At 47.4% G+C, this 17,084-nt stretch overlaps 1 protein-coding gene across 1 annotated transcript; it reads right to left on the reverse strand.

Moving 5' to 3' along the window:
- Positions 1-9,796: 9,796 nt before the first annotated feature.
- On the reverse strand, positions 9,797-10,817 carry TMSB10 (thymosin beta 10). Its single transcript, XM_059078616.2, has 3 exons — positions 10,717-10,817; positions 10,356-10,470; positions 9,797-10,087 (listed from the first exon to the last, which is right to left on the reverse strand). The coding sequence occupies exons 2-3, from the start codon at positions 10,453-10,455 to the stop codon at positions 10,059-10,061; spliced, it is 129 nt and encodes a 42-aa protein (XP_058934599.1). The 5' UTR covers positions 10,456-10,470; positions 10,717-10,817; the 3' UTR covers positions 9,797-10,058.
- Positions 10,818-17,084: the final 6,267 nt, after the last annotated feature.

Here is a 17,084-nt window from a genome sequence, read left to right on the forward strand (position 1 = left end):
ATGAAACACATCTATTTAACAATACAGAGATAGAAATGAATGCTACAGAAATTCAGAATAAATGCTGAAAAATGCCAGGGCTGAGCCAACAGGGTCATCTCCCAGTGTTAAGGGTTCAGTCTTCTGAATTTCACTGGGGAGGTAAAAAATTAATACTAGTGCCCTTTAATTTTTTTTTTTTTAGCGGTACGCGGGCCCCTTACTGTTGTGGCCTCTTCCGTTGCAGAGCACAGGCTCCGGACACGCAGGCTCAGCGGCCATGGCTCACGGGCCCAGCCGCTCCGTGGCATGTGGGGTCCTCCTGGACCCGGGCACGAACCCATGTCCCCTGCATCGGCAGGCGGACTCTCAACCACTGCGCCACCAGGGAAGCCCTGTAGAATACTTTTGACTACCAGAAACAGAAAGCCCAATTACAGATTTCTTAAATGTAAGAAAAATGTATTATTTCATATAACAGAAAGTTCAAAGATGAGGCATTTTCAGGAAAACTCAGCAGCTCAAGAACTCCTCAAGTACCCAGATTCTTTTCATTTTTCCACTCTCAGCATCTGGGCATGGCCATTCATGGCTTCGAGATGACTGTTGTGGTTCGAGGTTCACATCCTCACACAGTGACACATGCAACTTTTCTTTATGTCCTCAAAGTACAAATACCATCTTCCCTGAAGTCCCCCTGCAGGCTTCCTCTTGGGTCTCCTTGGCCAGAATTGCAACCTATACCTATTCTTCAGTCAATCATTGTAGGGTAATGGAATTACCATAATTGGTTCAGACTGCTGGTTCTCGACCTCTTAGAACCAACATCTCCTTTTGTGTAAATATTTTATAGCACTCCTCTTTCCTGAAATGAAAATCAAAGACAATATAATCTATCCACACATGTACCTGAAAAACAAATCAATACAAGCTCTCACTGGAATATAAAGGTGACATTAAGAAAGATAATTTGCAAAAATTATATGCATATGACTTTCAATATATATGGTAAATTATATTATGACTCCAAATTATTTCCTGCCTTCCCTATACCAGAATTAGATATCCCAGCCTGAGGGCATGGGACTTGCACTGCCTCACCCAATTGATGTTAGGCTTGCTTTATGATTTGCTTTGGTCAGTGTAATGTGAATGGAAGTATCACGTCTGAGAAGAGCTTGAAAAGCGATTGCGTGGTTCTGCCATACCTTTTTTCTCTGCTATGACAGCAGCATGTCTCAGATAGGGCTGCTCCTTTATCCTGGCTCTCAGAATGAAAAAAGACATGTGGAACCGGAGCTGAGCTTCAACTGATGTATATATGAACAACAACAGCAAAAAATACATTTTTGTTGTGGTAAGCCATTGGGATTTTTGGAGTTGTTTGTTACTGCCTCAAAACCTATCAAGAGCTGACTAGTATAATATGGCACAACAATATTCTGCACAGAAAGAAGCAGTCCACAGCTTCAGACGCACACTGATACAGTTGTGTTGTAACAACAGTTCAAAACCTAAAAGAGATACTGCTCTCCATGTCACGATTTTCTGCAATGGCAATCAACTCTTTGTAAAGCTCTGAGTTTGAAAAATATCATCCATGGGGGAATTCCCTGGCGGTCCAGTGGTTAGGACTCTGTGCTTTCACTGCCGAGGGCCTGGGTTCAATCCCTGGTCGGGGAACTAAGATCCCACAAGCCTCACGGCCGGCCAAAAAAAAAGGCATCCTTCAATTTACATTTACATGGCAGTTGCATTCCCAGAAAATGCAATGTAGAATAAAATTGTGAAAAATTGGTTGTTGCTGGAGTAACATGATTATAAAGAGATATTTCATCTACATGAATATCTATGGTTTATTCACAAGTCATGGGTCCATTTATATAAAGTTCAAAAATGGGCATACTGTGTACATGCTGTTAGCAGTTAGAATAGGTGTATGACTGGAAGGAGACACTAGGCTGTGTTCAGTTTGTGAAGATTCATCGAGCTGTATACTTATGATCTGTGCACTTTTCTTTTTTTTTTTTTTTTTGCAGTACGCGGGCCTCTCACTGTTGTGGCCTCTCCTGTTGCGGAGCACAGCCTCCGGACGCGCAGGCTCAGCGGCCATGGCTCACGGGGCCCAGCCGCTCTGCGGCATGTGGGATCTTCCCGGACCAGGGCACGAACCCGAGTCCCCTGCATCAGCAGGCGGACTCTCAACCACTGCGCCACCAGGGAAGCCCTGTGCACTTTTCTATATGTAATTATACCACAATAAAGAGTCTTTTAAAAAGTCATGCAGGGCATGGGACAAATCTTTGATATATGGGATTGCCCTGTGCATTGCAGGATGTCAGACATTCCTGATCCTTGTCCATGAACTGTCAACAGTGTCCCTTAATCTTTACGACAATCAAACTGAAACAAAACAACCTCACAAATTTCTATAATGCTGAACCCCTGGGTGCTTTAGGTTTATATAATCAAGCATCGCTCCTGGGGCTGTGCCCCTTGAAGTTCATCAACTGCTTTATATCTAAATACAACTGGGCTCCCCTTGGCCATGAAGAAGTCAGGGTAGGAGAGGAAGAGAAGCGTGTGGTGGTAGTGGTGGTGATGGTGGCAGTGGTCGAAGTGGTGGTGATGGTGATAGTGGTCAGGTAGATAACCCTCTGTGTCTGCCACAACATCCTTCTAATGCTATCAAATACATTCCACACCACTTTGCCCCAACCTCAAATCTGCAGTGGCTCTCAACTGTCTATAGGATAAAGAACTCAACTTACCTTTCTAGGCTAATTTTGAGGCATCCTCCGTTTTCACTGAACTGTTGCCCTTTCTGTCCACGGAACATGCTATGGTATCACAATGCACTGCTCCTCCTTCTGTTAAGAAAGCCCTGCTCCCATTCTCTCCTCCTCTGGGTCTTCATTCAAATGTTTCTTCCCAATGAAGCAACCACCTGTCCGGAGTTAACAATTCCTTCATACCTTCCCATGGTGCTTTGCTGATCTCCCTCTTTACCTTTTACTTCATTCCACCTTTTGTGTAATTAGTTGGTGTGGGTCTTTTACAGCTTCCACTGCCCTAGTACAGTGATAGGAATTCACTAGCACTCAAAAAATGCCTGTTGAGGGCTTCCCTGGTGGCGCAGTGGTTGAGAGTCCGCCTGCCAATGCAGGAGACACGGGTTCGTGCCCCGGTCGGGGAAGATCCCGCATGCCTCGGAGCGGCTGGGCCCGTGAGCGGTGGCCACTGAGCCTGCGCATCCGGAGCCTGTGCTCTGCAACGGGAGAGGCCACAACGGTGAGAGGCCCGCGTACAGCAAAAAAAAAAAAAAAAAAAAAAAAAAATGCCTGTTGAATTAAAGTGAACAAGAGCACAGCCTCTGTATTGCACAGAAATCAGCAACCCAATATCTAAACTCTTTTAACTGGTTGAGACTCAAAGTTGCCATCTGGGTAATTAATAAATAGCTTTCCATCAATAGTCTCAATTGTGAATTCACTGTACTTCCCTTCATTGTCATAGGATTGCATCCTGTTCTGGTTCTGGGAGGGAAATGAAGCTATTTGGCCTCCCTGAACCAGGGTCACTCCCACATGCCCGTTATGCTCAGGCCCTTTCAATGCACAAGAGAACCCACAGTAAGACAGTAGGAGGCCTGATAGCAGCCTGGCTGTAGTATGGCCAAGATGCAGCAGGTGAGGCCAGTGGGGTATTTCAGTGACGATTCAATAATTATTTATTGAGTGTCTATTATGTACTGGCTACTGTGGGTGCCACCAGTATCAATGAATACAAATCCTTCTCCATTCAGTCTAACTGAGAAGATGACGTGTCCAAGTACCAGTAGAGAGGGGCAGATAGGAGCTGACAGGACAGAGAGAATGGCATTGGTTGGGAAATCAGGCGGGCTAATCGGAGAAGGTGGTGATTGGTAAGGCCTTGTAGGATGGCTAATATTTGACCAATTAGAAAAGAGATGGAGGGTCATTCAAATAGGGGGAAATACTCAAAGGCAGGGAAGAAGGAAGGAAAGAGCCAGAGAAACATGGTTTCCTGTTGCCCCTTGGAACCAGATACAGGCTCTGTTTATACAATCTTCTGATCTTCCCTCTGAGCTAGTAGTATGTGGTCTTAAAAGCTGGGAATCCTTAGTTCTTCATAGGATTAAAAAAATCTTTTTATTGAGGCAAAACATACATATAGTGAAGTGCATATAAGTATTAATCTTAAGTGTCCATCTTGATAATTTTTTACAAACATAGTTACCACTCTGATCAAGATATATAACATTTCCATCACCCCAGAAGGTTTTGTTGACTTTTATCATCAAAAATTATTTTTGCCTTTTCTAGAATGTCATTTAGATTTAATCATACAATATTAGATATCAGCACTTGGTTCCTTTTTATTGTTGAGTAACTCCATGATTAACTGTGTGAATACAACAGATTTGTCTATTCATTCTGTTGATGGACATTTGGGTTGTTTTTGCTCTTTGACCAATATGAATGAAACATTCTTGGACAGGTCCTTTGGTGGACACATGCACTCATCCCTCTGGAATGTATCACTAGGCCTGGGGTCACTGTGTCATAGGGTGGCTCTGCTCAGCCTCAGTCTATTAGATGCATACTGTCAAGCTGGACTTGCAATTGGTGTCTGAAGTGGGAGGAGGGGGCAGTTTTGTGGTACTGAGCCCTTAACCTGTGGGCTCTGATGCTAACTCCGGGTAGATGGTGTCAGAATTGAATTGAATTGTGGGACACCCAGCTGGTGTCTAGAGAATCTGAGAATTGCTTGGCGTGGAAAATCCACCCATTTGGTGACCTGAGGTAGGGTATTCTGTGAGTAGAATGCTGGAGTAAAGGAGAAACTGAAGGGTTTTTCCTGCACGTATGGTTGAGTAGTGCAGGAAGAATAGAGAGGAGAAACACAGGAGTGTTTTTCCCATGCGAGGGAAATGACAGAAGGTGGCAAAAAGCATAGGAACTAAGGCACTTAATATTTTCTTTCCACTCCGAAAAGGACGTGGTGCAGCTTATCAAAAAATACATCTAGAACATCAGTCCAATCATGAGAGAACATAAGACAAACCCGCATTGAGATATATTCAGCAGATACTTGGCCATACTCTTTATAAGTGTCAAGGTCATAAAAAACAAGGAGAGACTGAGGAACTGTTACAGATTGCAGGAGACTAAAGAGAAATAAATGAATGTTATGTGGGGTCCTGGATAGGATCTTGGAACAGAATAAAGGACGTTAGTGGAAAAACTGGTGGAATTTGAATAAGATCTTCGGTTTAGTTAATAGTAGTATAATTTAAAAAAAAATTATTGAAGCATAGTTGATTTACAATGTTGTGTTAATTTCTGCTGTACAGCAAAGTGATTCAGTTATATGTCTTTTTCATATTCTTTTCCATTATGTTTTATCACAGGATATTGAATATAGTTCCCTGTGCTATACAGTAGGAACTTGTTCATCCATGCTACATATAGTAGTTTGCATCTGCTAATCCTAAACTCCCAGTCCTTCCCTCCCTCAGCCCCCTCCCACTTGGCAACCACAAGTCTGTTCTCTATGTCTGTGAGTGTTTTGTTTCGTAGAATGTTCATTTGTGTCATATATTAGATTCCACATATAAGTGATATCATATGGTATTTGTCTTTCTCTTTCTGACTTACTTCGCTTAGTATGATCATCTCAAGGTCCACCCATGTGGCTGCAAATGGCATTATTTCATTCTTTTTTTTTTTTTTTTTTTCCGGTACGCGGGCCTCTCACTGTTGCGGCCTCTCCCGCTGCGGAACGCAGGCTCCGGACGCGCAGGCTCAGCGGCCATGGCTCACGGGCCCAGCCGCTCCGCGGCACGTGGGGTCCTCCCGGACCGGGGCACGAACCCGCGTGCCCTGCATCAGCAGGCGGACTCTCAACCACTGCGCCACCAGGGAGGCCCTATTTCATTCTTTTTTATGGCTGAGTAATATTCCATTGTATATATGTACCACGCCTTTATCCATTCATCTGTCGATGGGCATTTAGGTTATTTCCATGTCTTCTCTATTGTAAACAGTGCTGCTATGAACATAGGGGCGCATGTATCTTTTCGAATTACAGTTTTGTCTGGGTACATGCCCAGGAGTGGGATTAATAGTAGTGTAATGTTAATTTCTTGATTCTGATAATTGGACTATAATGAAGTAAGATGCTAACGTTGGGGGCTGCTGAGTGAGGGATCTAGAGAGACTCTATTATTTTAAGGCACCTAATATTGCCTGAGAAGAGGAAGTGCTTGCCTGAGGATGAGAGAAGAGGGTGGGCGAGTGATCTGGGGGATTGGGAAGTGTTGGGAAGACAGGCTGGGTCTTCCTTCTGATGTAGCCTAGGTGCTCCCTGAGGCAGCCTCCATCTGTTTTCCCAGCACCTTGAGCAGCCTGCGGTGCGTACCAGGCACTCAGCACATGCGTATTGAACAGGAGGTGGAGTGTGTGTGTGGGGACCTTCTGTCATCCTGAGTCCCCTGGTGCAGCCCAACAAAGACAGTGGAAAGTCCCAAGCCCTGAGCCCCATTCATAACATGGAGGCCGAATTATTAACGCTTGTCTTAGGGATGAAATAAGAAAATGAAGCCAGAAACTCAGGTTTCAAAAGAAAAGCTACAATTGTATTTTAGTTTCAGAGCAAGCCTTGTTTTGTGACTGGACTAATAATTGGTTCCTGAATGCTTAGACAGGAGGAAAAGGGCAGAATCTGGTAATTCAGTATAATTCTCCCAAGGGTGTCAGTATTCCCAGGGGGCAAGGAATAGAAATGGTGGGATAAGGGAGGGAGGAAGGAAGGTAAGGGTGGGCCTGAGGTGCTTCAGTGTTCTCTGACACTCCAGCTCCAGGTTCTGGTGCTGACTCCACTGTGATGCCCATGGGATTGCCTGCAATCCACCATGGGGAGAGAGGCGGGGCCTAGGAAGGCAGCCTTCTTGGCCAGTGCTTGGCCTTCTGGGTCTTTCTCCGGGGGTTCTACCATTCAGACCGAGAGATGTGTAGATGTGCACACATTGAAGCAGCTCAGGAGCTGGGATGGGTTGAGGAAGGCCAGCCTTACCTTGTAAACCAATGTGGTGTGATAAGATTTCTGACGTGATAAGTCACAGCCCGCCTGCCTATCCCCGTCTCCTTTCTCACCTTGGCGAGGCCCCAACGAGCTCATTGTCTCAGAGTGGAAAACAAAAGTGCCGTGAGTTTCCTGGATTTTTGTCTTCTTAAATTCCTAGGAAGAGCAAGGCTCTCACGGGCACCCCACCACCTCAGGATAGAAAGGATTTCCTGCGGAGGGGGTGAGAAAGTCATGGGAATCTTCTGAGAGTAAGAGGGTCCTGGGAATGGGTCACTGGAGCTGTTCTCCTGGGTAAAGCCCACTGGGGACGAGGAGTCTATAGGCTCTGGGGGAAGAGTGCCTGGGGTCTGCATTGCAGATGGACCTCTCAAGAGCAGGTTGGTCCAGAAGAGGCCTTGGGTGTGCTGTGCCAAGACAGGATGCTTCATCCCCAAGAGGGGTACCTACAGGGCACCTTGGGGTGGGGGAAGGGAACCCCTCAGCAGCCAACCTGGCAACAGCCCAAGGACGTCAAGATCTGCCTCCTCCATCTCCTGGCCTCTCACATCTCAGTTCCCTAGGCCATGCTCACTCCAGGCCAGCTTTTTGTTCTTCCCCAGAGGCCCCTGGGTGAGGGTGCACTTGCTGTTCCTCCCCAGGAACACGCTCATCTTATCCCTCCAGGTATCCACTTTTCTCCTCCTCACATCCCTTAGGTCTTTGCTCCGAGGCCTCCTTCTCCGAGAGGCCCTCCTTGACCATCCCAAGGAAAACGGAGAGCTGCTCCCAATCTCTCACCCCAGCACTCTGATCCCCTACCCAGCTTCATTTTTCTCCAAAGCCCTCTCAACCACCAACTGTGTTACTGTTTGAAGGTAGTAGTGATTTGTCTCCTTTTCCTCAACCTCCCAACAATGGACCCCAACAGGGGCAATTATAAATATGCTTCAAGTAGTGGATGCTCATGAAACGTTGGACACAGTGGATGTCCTGAACATTGGGGTTATAAGATCCCCCAAAGCACACCCTTGGCCCCCGATTCTGGCTCCACTACTCACTGGCTGTGTGTCTTCAACAAATTCCTAGTCTCTCTGAACCCTAGCTTCCCCGTCTATAAAATGGGATGATAATCATACTGCCTTAATAGAGTTTCTTTTTTTTTTTTTTTTAATGTTTTTAGTTTTTTCCCTATTTTTATGGATAAAATGCAACATACATATTATACTTAACAATGAAACTGATGGGATGAAAGAACATTAACTTTTGAGATGGGAGACAACATAAAAAATTGGCAACCTAGTGACAATATGATTTTTCAATCAAAGCACATAGTTTTAGAAAAGTTGGAAAATGCCTGAAAGAAAAGATGTTATTTTTAAATTAAGTTGTGTGTGTGTGTGTACAACTGTTGAAAATGTTTGAAAGAAACATTTTAATCCATGTCATATTATTTTTTTATTAAGTGACATATTTATGAAAAAAAAAATAACTTAATAGAGTTTCTGAGAATTAAAGCTCCAAGCACAGTGCCTGGCCCACAGCTGACACTCAGTAAAGGTTAGTGTCCCTTGCCCCGGTAGTCTCTTAATGTGTCCCTTCCTTATTCCTCCTCCCCAGGCCCACTTACCCTCCACAGCACAGGTTTCACTGTCAAGCCACTCCATGTCACACGGGCAGTGACTCCCTTGGCCCAGGTGTCCCTGACTGTGGTCTACCGTGGCAGAGATCTCACCCACTGGATTTTAAGGCCCCGTGGACTGGGATCACACCTCATTCAAATTACCCACCCTCACCCAGTATCCAGCCCCTCCCTGACGGTCAGGAAGATATGGGACAAGTCACTACACAATGTGTCATCTCCTCCCTCCTAGAAAGGAAACTCCACCCCTGAAATCACAAGCCTGTTTCTTGTGCTTTAGAATGCCCTGCAGCCCCAGGTTCTTCTCCTCCTCCTCCGCTAGGGCCTCTGGGCTGGCCCGCCCCTTCCCTGTGGGTCCAGCGGGTGTGACCCAGCAAGGCTCTGCTGCTGCCCCTGCTGGCGGCAGCCCTCCCTCCACATTCCCACCCTTCCGGCTGATCACAGCACCGGAGGCTGCTCAGCCCAGCACTCCCTCTAATGGCTAACGCTTTTGTGGAAGGTTCTGAGCCCGGGTTAAAAGACAAAAAGCTAGGCTGTCCCCCACAGCTTCTCTAGTTCTGGTGTTGGTTCCTCCAGTTCTGATGTTCTTGTTGTTCTTTCCTTGGATCCCGCCTTTGTTTTTGTTCCAATGCCTCCTTTTTCAAGCTCCAAGAGAAAGCCTCTCGGGGACTTTGTGACCTCGCCCAATTTCCAACATTCCAGATTCAGTCACTTCCCCCTTTCTTCTCAGACTTTAAATCCCTGTTCTCTCCTGGTGTCCATCAGAACTATGATGAGGCCAGAGAAAACGGTGAGACTGTAAAAGCTTATCAAAAACAAATTCTGCTCTTTTAAAAGAGCATTTTCCAAAACAGCTTCCAGGAATGAAGAGTGGGGTTAAATTTTGCATGGATCGCAAGAGTAAGCGGCCAATAACCCGTAAAATCTTACACAGAAGCAGGGAAACTCAAAACCAAGAGATGGTCCCTGCAAGCCAGCCCATCCTGCGACCCCCTCCCCCGCTCTGCGGCAGGAACTCCGACTCCGGTGGCTGGAGCTCTGCTGCAGTGGCACTACCCACGCATACTCAACTAACAGACTCAGACCACGCCAGCCATGCCACGAGGTGTGTTTTATTTTCATTAATCATACAAATAATTTTCTATAATATCCCAGGGCAAACCGGAGAATTTGGCAGTCCGATTGGAGGGTCTCTTCAGAGACCCACAGGCCGGTGGCATCGGCACGGAGTGCCCGGGTTCACAGTGCAGCTTGTCGCTCGTGTCCATCTTGCAGGTGGCTCTTCCTCCACATCACGACTAGGGTCTCCAAGATGATGGGGGTAGAGAATCCTCCAGGTTCTTAGGAAATTTCACTTCGCTTGCTTCTCCTGCTCAATGGCTGTGGAGGGCAGGAAGCGGGCACTGGGGGATGGGAACCCCTTGCAACCCGCCAACCGAGGCGCTTACAACAAACCTGGGCTGGGCGAGGGAGGCACCCACGAGGTCTGGGGATTAAGAAAGAGGCTTGGGGTTGGGGACAGGCGCCTTGTGCAACAGAAAGGGGGGCTGGGGCTGCCCGACGGGAGGCATCGGCCGGATGGGGTGCGGGGCTCGGTTTAGGGGAAGGGCGTGGTGGGGACTGGGCTCGGAGGCCGGGGCGGACTCACTCTCTTTGGTCGGCAGGGTGTTCTTCTCCTGCGTCTCCGTCTTCTTCAGCTTGGCCTTATCGAAGCTGGCGATTTCCCCCATGTCTGGCTTGTCTGCCATTTTCTTAAAACAAACCTAGCGGGCAAACCGAGGCGGTTGGCCCGGAGCCGGGGCCAGCGGCCCCCTCCGCGCTCCCCGCCGCCGCCCCTCGACGTGGCACTTCGGCCGGGGCGTTCCCGGCAGCCCGGAGGCCGAGGATCTGGGCGCGTCCCGCAACCCCTCCACAGCCCCAGGGCGTGGCCGGCCGGCCCGGGCGTCCCGTCGGGGAAGGTTCGCTCCCACCCCACCCGGATGGGGCCTCCGCCCCAGCGCGCCGCTCACCGAAAACTTCCGCTCCAAGCCCGCGGTTCCAGTGCTCTGACTCGCGTCGCTGCAGCAAGAGACAAAAGAGCGGCGCCCGCCCCTCGCCTTATATATGCCGCGCCCCGCCCCGCCCCTCGCCCGCCGCAGCGGGGGCGGCACCCGTGGCCGGGGTGGGGCGGGGCCAGGGCGGGCTGCTAGCTTTCCCGCCGTGCCCTCCGCCTGGCTGCCCGCCGGGCTGGGCGCGGCACTTCCCGCGCGCGGGGCCCCTACGCCCAGTGCCCACAGCTCTCCAGGTCCCCAGCGTGGAGGGTGCAGGCGCGGCCAGGGTGGGCGCCAGGCCCTCAGTTTTTTTCTAGGGTGCTGCATTCCCCTCTCCGGGAGTCTGCTCCTCACCCGCAGGAGGGGCGTTGGGGGCCAGCGGGGGAGGGGTGTATGGTTGGGTGTGGGTGTGTAGCGTGTCGTTGTGTGTATGGGTGTTCTGGCGTGCTCACGCGCTTTGCAGCCGTCCCCGCTCGCAGGAGACACCCCACCCCTGGGCAGTCCCCATGTCTTTGGCCTTTAGCACACCAGAAAACCCCTCACCCCCTTTTCCTCTCCTAGGGGAGGTGAACCCCTGGGGGGTCTCACACTAAAAGAATCCGAGCCAAGGGTCCTAGAGATGAAAAGACGGGGTGGGGGTGAGGGTTTAGGGGTGAGGTGATAGGTTTCCACTGCTCCTTGCTCAGGTTGGGGGCTGGTTGTCTCCCTTCCCTGAGCTGGGCAGCTCCTGCAGGACCCGTGGCTGGCTCTCCCTTAGATGTTTGATGCAAGCATGGTTTGAAAGGCAGTGGTGAGAGCAGGCAGTCCCCAGGGCCTTGCGGTGTTCTTACTCTCATAGGGCTCCTGGAGATGCTGTGTCCCCAGGTTCCATTTTCCTCCTTGAGTTAGCCTTGAAGATGTCCCTACAAAGGTTCTTGTTTCCCTTTTTAACCCATTATGGGAGTGGTATACTGCAACTATTCAAATCTTTCTTAGAAAAGTTGTATCTTCATCCTGTGCAACATCTTTAGTTCCACAAATGAACAACCCAGGAGGTGAAGCTGGTCATTGTTTTATTTGTCCTGAAGTTTCCAAATGTCAAGGAGTATTACCAAGCACTTTTGAAGTGGCATATGATGGAAACATCCTAAGTTCTGTCCCATCCCTTCCTGATTTTAACTGCTTTTTTTTTTTTTTTTTGCGGTATGTGGGCCTCTCACTGTTGTGGCCTCTCCCGTTGCAGAGCACAGGCTCCGGACGCACAGGCCCAGCGGCCATGGCTCACGGGCTTAGTTGCTCCGCGGCATGTGGGATCTTCCCGGACCAGGGCACGAACCCGTGTCTCCTGCATCGGCAGGCGGATTCTCAACCACTGCGCCACCAGGGAAGCCCTTAACTGCTTTTTTTCACATTCCCTCAATGCATTTGGAACAGAAGGAAATAAATTTGGGTTTATGAATTTGATATACCAAACTCCTTGTGTGACCTTGGGCAAGTCTTTTCTTGTACCTCTTCATATGTAAAAGAGTTTTGGCATGAAACTTAAATGAGATAAAGAGCAGGCATCATGTGGAAGCTTAACATGGCAGCGCCATGAGAATGGCACACACTTCATTAGTGTATCAGCCAACTATTGCCACAGTATGCTGTGTAACAAACTATCACAAAACTCAGTAGCTTAAAATAGTAATCATTTACTCTCACTCACTCATCTGCAGGCAGGAGCTGCTGGGTTGAGCTAGCTGAGCTAGCTAGGCTCACTGGATCTAGGTCTGCTCCACAAGTGTCTCATGCTCTGGCCCAGGATCTAGCTGGAGCTTGTTCTTCTCAAGGTGATGGGAAAACAGCAAGATGGCTGTTGCATAAGAGAGTGCAGAAGTGTTGAAGTGTGTGTAAAAGCAAGTCATGTAGCCTCTTGTCTGTTAACACCCCATAGGGCAAACCCATCATCAATGGAATGGGGAAGTATTATATTCCACCCATGGTGGGAGAGCGAGGGGAATGAACATTTCTTAAATAAAAATCCGACTTCACAGTCAGGCAAACCACCATAACAAACAACCTCCAAAGGAGGTTTATTCTCCATTCATGCAGCAACATTTTATGCTGTTTCTGTTCGGGCAGCTTTCCTCCATGTAGTGACTCATGCACCCAGCCCCCTTCTCTCTCATCACTCTGTCCTCCTCTAGGTCCTGGATGTTTACTCCATCTAGCCAGTGGATGGGAAAAGGGAAGACAGAGGACTGCACTAGAGTTTTTATGGACCAGGTTGGAAGTAGTCTCCATGAGTTCTGCCCTCATCTCTTTGGCCTGACTCAGTCACATGAAACTGCAAGGGAGGCTGGGAAATGTAGTCAAGCTGTGTGCCCAGGAGTAGGAGCAGGGGTGGAGGGTCTTGGAGCCGTCTCTGCCATACACGATTGAAGGATCTGCCAAACTTGAGCATGAAAATATCCAGACACCCAGAGACGTCGACTCTTTGGAGGGTCTCTATGGGACCCTTGGTGAAGTCCAATACCAATTTCCTTTTATTTGGGAAACAAGGGAATCTATGTCTTCTCGATAGAGTTGTAGAGACGTATGTTTCAAACATATCAAGCCTGCATGATATCCAAACTGAGGAGCTCTAAGTAGACTTGCAGACATTCTTTATTCTCTCAGTGCACTTCTGTGGCCCATCTCTAAGGAAGCAGGGATCCTCTCAGGCATTTGTTGCTTAAGAACAACGGTAAAACCTATTAGTCTCATTCAATCCTACGGGTGGTGGTTTTAAAAGTCAGCATATTCTTTGACACTTGTCCCACTAATTCCTGAGTATAGACTGTCCTTCGTGACTTTCTTCTAGTGAATAAAATGTGGCAGAAATTATGCTTTTCGATTTATGAGCCACACAGCTCTGCCTGACGCTCTCTCTGGGTGCCTCCACACTCTGAGAAAACCAAGCACCTATAAGGAAAGGCCACTTGCAGGCATTCCAACCACAGGCCTCAGCTAGATCTGAGCCAGCATCAACCACTTAAGCATGCAAGCACATGAGGTAATGCTGAGTAGAGCAGACACAGGCTGTCCCAGGCCAAATTCCAGATTCATGAGCAAAATAAATGTTGCAGTTTTTGTAAGTCACTAAGTCTTGGGAATTTTTGTTACGTAGAAACACAACTCATTTTCCCATGAGATAGAAAAATCATAACTTAGGGGTGCCAGGGTCTTAGGTCTCATTTGGGGATTTTTTCCCTAAATATCTTCTATAATACTCACACACATACTTTTCAACAGAGGTTTATCAAAGGCCCATGGGGCATCTGGCAGTGTTCTGGATGTGGAAGATAGAAAGATGATGAGACTCTTAGTGACAAGTCTAGTGTAGTAACTGAATGACTCTGAGTCAGTCAACAAGCTCATGCTTGTGTCCTGTGTTTCCTTGTGTCTTGGGCCGTCATTTGTCTGACAACCTATCAGCCTGCTGCTTGGAACGGATTGGGTACTGTTCACAGATGGTGTAGAGAAAGGAGAACCACTCAACTCCAATTACATTTCCATCTTCATTGAGAAGGATGCACAGGAAATCGAAGAGCTAATAAGAGGGACCAAAGGGAGTCTTGATGACTGTCAGTCTGGTGCGGGGTTGGGGGGAGCCTTTGGAGATTTGCCATGGGACTCCAGCCCTCAGACCTGGCCAATTTGACGATTTTTTTTAGGGACTTGAATGGGGATGTAGATAGAATGCTGACTATATTAGGAAGGATGCAACACTGTAAATGCCAAAGCAAAGTGGATCCAGTGGAGAAATGGACAAAATATGATGAAATGAACCTGATAGGGACAGATGCAGAGCCTTCTCTGCCTGACCATTAACCCTGCAAGTACAGGGAGACGTAACAGGATTAAGTCTCAAGTGGCAGTGAGATTTCTGGCTGTGTGAATAAGCAGAAAGAGTTTAGTCCAGATTTCCTTTGAATGTTAGGAAGACATTTACTTCTGCTTTGTTTACTCCTTGATGAAATGCTCATGGGAGATGTTCTTCTTAGTCTAGATATTCACAATGTGTACCTTCTCATTTCGTACCTTCTCATTTCATTAAGAAAGCTGCTTGAGCATCCTCTCCTCAGAGAACCCTCCTTGACCACCCCTGACATTCTCTAAAGTTTTACCCTGTTTCATTTGCCTTCTTAGAATCTGATGAAAGAAATGTGTACATATTGAGGTATGGGGAAGTCGTTCTGGTTTACATATGCGTTAACTTGAATTTTATGCTAATTAGAACAGCCTATTTGTGGCCTATCAAACGTACATTGTACATCTGTTTTAATTATTGAAGAAAGGGGCACATTGACCAGAAGTAAAGAATGCCCATGTTAAAAATAAAGATTAAATGCTTCCCTTCCTGGGACACCAATGCTAGTACTTCTTCAATGAAATGACTCCCTTCCCAGGTGCCAAGGCCATACTGACTCGCTGGGTATGTTCTGATCTTTTTTTTTTTTTTTTTTTTAAATCTTGAAGGAATGTATCCCTGACTTGTTTAATGTTCTTTGCTCTGACAAGATATAAAACTGTGCTGAAAACTATGCTTCTCTGGAGTAGTTCCTCAGAGTTAACTGAGAGGCTGTCTTCTGGGCTATAGTCCTCAGTTTGACTCAGATAAAACTCTTTTCTATTCCCATTATAGATTGTTTATTGATTATTTCATCAACAAATCTATCTCTACCAAACATGTTATAAATTCATTTCTTTGTTTATTGTCTATCTCCCACACTAGGAAACGGGAGACCACATTTGTCTCATTTACCACTGCATCACCATCGCCAAATGCAATGCCTGATATATGATAAGTGCTCAATCAATATTCTTTGAACAAATGCATAAAATTCTTAACCAAAATGGAATAAGCTACTCTGGGGGAGGTGATGAGTTCCCTGTCACTGGAAGCATTCAATGAGGAGTGGATAGCCAGGTATGTGGACTGTGATAGAGACGATTCAGACCTTGGGCTTCAGTAGGTTCACAAGTGGGCAAAACTGCTCCTCCCTAGATGACCTCATGGGTCCTTCTTGTGCTGTCATTCCAGTTGTGAAACAGCCTCCTTTTGGTTGTCAGCTTTGCCAGCCTGAAAATAGCCATGTGACTCTCACACCAAGGAGGTATGGGAAGGAAAGAAATTAAGATGTGACATCTCTGCTTTCCATACCATTCGAACACCGTTTCTCTTTGTAGGTCATGGAGTTTAAGGACTCCCCAAGATAAAATGGTGAAGAAAGTAAAGTGGACCTTTGAGGTTCAGCCTCAGTAATGATTGTTCTGCTCTGAAGGTGTGTGGATGAACCCCTAAATCAAGCTTGGCAGGGCTTCCCTGGTGGTGCAGTGGTTGAGAATCTGTCTGCTAATGCAGGGGACACGGGTTCGAGCCCTGGTCTGGGAAGATGCCACATGCCGCGGAGCAACTGGGCCCGTGAGCCACAGCTACTGAGCCTGCGCATCTGGAGCCTGTGCTCCGCAACAAGAGAGGCCGTGACAGTGAGAGGCCCGTGCACTGTGATGAAGTCTGGTCCCCGCTTGCCACAACTAGAGAAAGCCCTCGCGCAGCAACGAAGACCCAACACAGCCCTAAATAAATAAATTAATTAATTAAAAAAAAAAAAAAGAAAATAAAAGCTTGGCAGTTGCTGAGGTTACCCAAGTGGCTGACAGTCACAGTCTGGGTGAGGATGTTATTGTTTCAGTTTTTACCTCTGGGGTTAGAGGAACAGGAATGAGGGCACCTAATATTTTTGTGCAGTTGTTGTGTTCCAGGCCCCGAGAGAAGAACTTTATGTATTGTCTCGCTTAAACTTCACCGAAACACTGTGAAGTGGCACCGTTTTGATCAACTCTGCTCTACAGGGTAGGCTCGGAGGCGTCGTCAAGGTCACACAGCAGGTAGATTGGTGTGGCTGGGACTTGAATCCACGTCTGATTCCGAACCCTGAGCTCTCAACCGCGGCACCACCCTCACCTGGACCTTGCAGCAGGGTTTGTAACCTGCAACTTGGATCCAGATGGTTTATTTATTTTGTTTGGCCACATTAAACTCAACAAAAAACTTCAGGCAATACTCAGACAGCGGAAGATTTCCAAGTTGACGATCTAGCAACCCTGGGTCTATATTTTCTCATGGCAGCGCCATGATTAGCAGCTGCCTCCTTGAAATGGGGTATGTCAACTTCACTTTACTGGATTCTCCAACACTCCCTAATGTCTTTGCAGCATCGCCATGTATTATATATGTATGGGTGTTTTACTTATAATAGGTAGATATTTCTTGTTCCCAGGTCTCATCTGTAGACATCAGCCTTCAAGATGGCCCCTAATGGTCCAGCCTCTTGTTCTTA

Source organism: Kogia breviceps, chromosome 11, assembly GCF_026419965.1.
Source record: "Kogia breviceps isolate mKogBre1 chromosome 11, mKogBre1 haplotype 1, whole genome shotgun sequence".
NCBI lineage: Eukaryota > Metazoa > Chordata > Mammalia > Artiodactyla > Physeteridae > Kogia > Kogia breviceps.

Coding starts and splice junctions, on each gene's coding strand:
- TMSB10 (XM_059078616.2), bottom strand. CDS start 10,455: ATGGCAGACAAGCCAGACATGGGGGAAATCGCCAGCTTCGATAAGGCC. Junction 10,088..10,355: donor CACCCTGCCGACCAAAGAGA/GTGAGTCCGCCC, acceptor TGCCCTCCACAG/CCATTGAGCAGGAGAAGCAA.